Consider the following 4,913-nt stretch of genomic DNA (forward strand, 5'->3'; position numbering starts at 1 on the left):
TATATATATGATAAATTCAATTATTTCAATTATATATCATAAATCATGATAATTAGACATGTATCAATCAGTGGAATTAAGTCATGTAAGATATTCATCCTTCAATAACCAATATTGTCATTTTCACACAAGTTGACTTCCTACAGTCTGAATATGGATCCAATAATGATTATTTCAATTATATATGATTATATTTGACATTTACTACAATATCTATGAGTTAATATAAATGGGAGAGTATTTCCATAGTATGGCTCAATATCTTGGTCAATTAAGGTAGAACGAGTACAGTATACTAAGGATATCATATGTTATACTTCCAACAATTCTACAAGGTAGATATCATCATAATACATCATATATATGAGATTGGTGATGATTCTAATAACATTCATATAATAGTACAATAAATGTTGAAAAGTTAATTTTTAGACATGTTGTAGTTTATTTAATATACCGATTCAACAAGATTAATTCATAATATCGTCTATTCATATATATATCTACAATATATCAAAAGTTTCATTCTGGCCCAACTTTGAAATTTTCAACTTTGTCAGACCCAAGGTAGGTTCAACCCATGGGGTCACTTTAGGACTCAATTATCTCGGGAACGGCGAATTAAAAAAATTAGTATTTTCTATCATTTCTTCCAAAACTCATATAGATTGATATTTGAGTGAATCATAACCCGGAACGTTCTCGTCGCAGAGATAATAGATATACTAGGAATTTTTGAGTTGACCATTTTTGATTATCTCAATAACTACGGGGAGTTTTTTCACGTGTATTACAGAATAGATATATTAATGTATTTAATAATACATATATAAGAACTGGATAGCCAATATTAGCCGTTCGTTTTATGTGATTAGGTTTTCGCCATACCCAAACCCAAACCCAACCATTAATCATTTAGCTGAATTGGGTCTTGCGTAGGTTTATTTTTTCTTAATATATATATATATTTGTAGAATGAAAATAGCAACGTATTATAGAACACTAGAAGAACTACTTGAGGACGAAAAACTTATTACTCAAAACATTCTCTTGACATGCTTATTCATTTGGCATCCAGATAATTTCGATCTTGACTTTGCCCGAAAACGACTGTCAAGAGACTCCAAAAGTCTTCAAAATCATCACTACACTGCAATTGGTGGCTCTTTTAATAGAATGGTCAAACCTATCAGCATCAAAAACTTCAAAGCTTTTTTAAAAGTTGTTCTTGAATTGGGTAATGAATATTTCGAACTTTATTCCGAAACATTTAGTAATGTTGAACCATTCGATCCAAGCTACGGTTATTGGTGGGCCAGCCAAAGTACTTCTGATCTTTTAAATTTATACAACAATCCGATTAGACCAATTCCGAACCACCCTAATGATTTTACTTGCATGTCAAAATATCGAACTTTAACTATTTTACCACAAATAATCAATAGTACAGAAGGATTATTTGAAGTATTATTCAAATTAATGAACAAATATTCCACCGAAAACCTGATGTTTATTAAGGTTGATGTTAACATCTACTTGCGGATTTTTAAGGTAAGTGTTCCTTGTTCAAATATATATATATATTTGCAAAAATAGATTCTATATGTACTAGAAGAACTAAATGTTCTTCCTGAATGGAACAAAAAACTTGTAGTTATTCATGGCCCTTGGCATACTTTTAAAATGTGTTGTATTATTGTTTGGAGATTGTATGCTGAGAACTTCTTGTTAAGAATTGTTGCAAGAATTTATCCAAAAGTTAATGCATATTTTAAACAATCACTACCTCTACAATATCTTGTTGATATTATCAACATCATAACTCTTGCGTTTAGATATGTGAATATTGAAATTGACTAAAGTACCGAGTTAGGAAAGAACCTTCATGCACTACTAGAACTCTACCTTCCAGCTTTAAGAGATTTTTATTGTGCTCTCAGAACTAACGATTACTCAGTGTACAACAAATGCAAAGACGTACTTTTGTATTTGTTATATTTCTCCAAAAGAAACAATAAAACAATCGTTGATAAACCAATGGGTAGAAGCTCACTCAACATATTCTTCATCCAAAGGATGAGGTATGTTGCTCAGAAATGCTGCCTTTTAGGTCATTGACTTTATTCAGCATTGTCCCGAGTTAATAAAGTTGTTTACAAAATCGAGATTGAAGTAGAACAACTCCCCTATAAAAAACCTGCATTGCAGGAAAAAATCGGTAAAAACTCCAATCCATTAAAGTTTTAAAAGGTGAATTGCTTGTAAAAAAATGCCTGGTAATTTCCATCAGAAATATTTTTTGAAAAAATAAATCTGGCTTACTTTACGAGCATATTTCGAATTATTCAAATGATGTTAGTTAGAAATAAAAATTATTGTATCACAAGGTGATACTAATCCTGCATCCATAGAAGGATCACTTACCAAGATCGATCTAAAAGACAAAGAGGAAAAACACTCAAGGAGTGAAATACTAATTGAAGGAATTCAAGGAATTCCTGAAGTTTCAAATAAGGGAACGGGTGGGTGGGTCGCCTTGCTTGGTGTTTGAACCATTTCAATATACTTAATTTTTTTGAGCATAAAATTATTTATCAACTCAATTTTATTGTTTACAATTTGTCGAAATACTAACGTTACATCGTTCCTCGCAACTCTACATATTTCTCCAAAAGAAACAATAAAACAATCGTTGATAAACCAATGGGTTAGTCCAGAGAAAATAAGGTGTCTGTGAAATTCTTGCCAGCAAGACCCTCAGATCGTAGATAAGGAAATAAACTGTTGGTTTTCTTATGTCTTGCACCAACCATGAGATCTGAAGTAGAAACACCTTTTCTAAGTCCTTCTGTGATGGCTCCAATTCTAATGCTGTGCCCAGAAACTCTCACATCTTGGTCAACCATACCCACCGCATTCTTGAGTATCTTAGAAATATCATTTGAATCAAGGAATTTGTTGTTTTCGTAGGAAAACAAAGGAGAATCGTCATCTTTAAATTCACGAACCAAATCCATATACGAATTTAGTAGGGTTATTGGGCAAAGACTTGGATTCTTTGTATTCTTGTCAATAGTAATTGGTTTTTCAATAAGGAAGAAATCAGTTTTGTGACCACTGAGGTCAATTTTGATTTTTCCATTCTTGAGAACCTTGATATAGGACCATTTTAAGCGCGCAACCTCACCAGGTCTTGCAAATAGTCTGAAACCAACCACTAGAATAGCAGAAGTGAGTCGAAAAGTGAAATTGTCCACTTTGTCTTTGCACTTCACATAATCAGTCAAATGTTTGACTGTAATTGGATCTCTTTGAAGAGAAACTTTATCCGAGAGTGTATAAAGTTTCAGTACACCTTTTTTAACCTTAGAGTAGGAGGCAGAGATGGTAATGGGTTTGCCATCAAGGTTAGCAAAGAATTGAATTGCTGCTTGCACAGTTTTTGCTTTGTATCCTTGAATATTTATCAAGAGGTATGAGATGTAATATTCAATAGCTATAGGATCATCAATGGTGAGATCAAACACATTGATAAACCAGAGAAAACCACCATAAATTCTATTATAAGTTCTGAATGTTTTCTCAGCTATTGATGAAAGGATACTAAGATCCCTTATTGCTTGAACAACTTGCCATGCACTTGAACAACCAGGAAATTGGAAGTCTCGAACTTGTCTTGCAACTCTGACAAGGGCGTTATTATAAGCATCTTTCGGGAAACAGGTATTATCCTTTCTGATATCTTTAGCAAGACTGGAAACCATATCGAAGAGGGCCAGTCTGGAACTACAAATGTCGCTTTCGCTTCTGATTTTATGCAATGAACTAGAGCTTGAGATATCAGACCCAGAGGAGGAACACAATAACTCATCAGATTTTGTTCCCATGGATTCAAGAATGTGTCGTTCTCTATCCATGAGTTGAATTGAATTGTTGTGGTTGATTCCGATGTCGCGAATCTGTCCACATGGTGCTCTCCAAATTCTGTCTGAACTAGATGCAGTAGTTCTTGAGATGATTTCCATTCTGTTAAGCGACTCAGTCTGTCTGCTAGATTGTTCTCCTTTGAGGGAATGTAAATCACCTTTGAAATCCACCATTTTCTTCTCATCAAGATCTTGTAGAGGTCTCTGGCGATTTGAGAGAGTTCTTCTATGACTCCGTAACCTCTCCTTATATAGGAAATTGCTGTAACATTGTCGCCTCTGATTTCGAATGCTTGTCCAGGACCATAAAGGTTTAACCGATCTGCTTGTGTGAAGAAAATGAGGAGTGTTTTTAACTCTTTCACATTGATGTGTTCTGAGGAAGTGAATCTTCCAATTGTAATGGTTGACTCTGCGTGAATTCCATAGCCTGTTGGGCAGGCATCTGAATTCACTCGAATTGGGTTCGTTGAATTCAGTTCGAAGGGAATTCCACTGTTTTTCTGAATCAGATCTTTCAAAATATTTAGATCCTTCGCTGCACCTCTGAATATTCTCATTGATGCGTGCCAAGATTTGTCGTTTACTACTTTCACCATATCCTTCCGAAGACGAGCAAGAAAGGGAGCAAAGTAATGGTTTGCAGTACCCTGTATTCGTTGTTCCAACCAAATTTTTTTAGAGTCGAGCCAATTTTATAAATATTTTAATATTATTTATTCTTCTGATGATATTTCGTCGCCACTTTATTCATCACTTCCACTTTGTGGATTCTGATGCATCATCTTCCTCATATTCTGATCCGCTGGTAGTATCGTCTTGGTAAATTCTTGGAAAGCTTTTGGAGTTTATGGTTTGATGGTTGGTATTTCATCATCAACAGGAAGAAGATTCCAGTCAAAGAAACTTCCTGATGATGGGTTGTTGTATTAATTTTCTAGCCAACTGCCATGTTGTTCAGTTGCTTCCAAATACCAGCTTGTGATT

The 4,913-nt window shown here is 34.2% G+C and overlaps 1 protein-coding gene across 1 annotated transcript; it reads right to left on the minus strand.

Annotated features, from left to right (window-relative positions):
* Positions 1–2,708: 2,708 nt before the first annotated feature.
* Positions 2,709–3,709, minus strand: NAEGRDRAFT_70189 (uncharacterized protein; the record flags this gene model as incomplete). The annotated part of the gene is made up of 2 exons (XM_002674553.1): positions 2,709–3,558; positions 3,630–3,709. 2 exons carry the CDS (start codon positions 3,707–3,709, stop codon positions 2,709–2,711), a joined length of 930 nt encoding a protein of 309 aa, XP_002674599.1.
* Between the last annotated feature and the right edge of the window lie 1,204 nt (positions 3,710–4,913).

This window comes from Naegleria gruberi (genome assembly GCF_000004985.1).
Source record: "Naegleria gruberi genomic scaffold NAEGRscaffold_39, whole genome shotgun sequence".
Lineage (NCBI taxonomy): Eukaryota > Heterolobosea > Eutetramitea > Acrasida > Naegleriidae > Naegleria > Naegleria gruberi.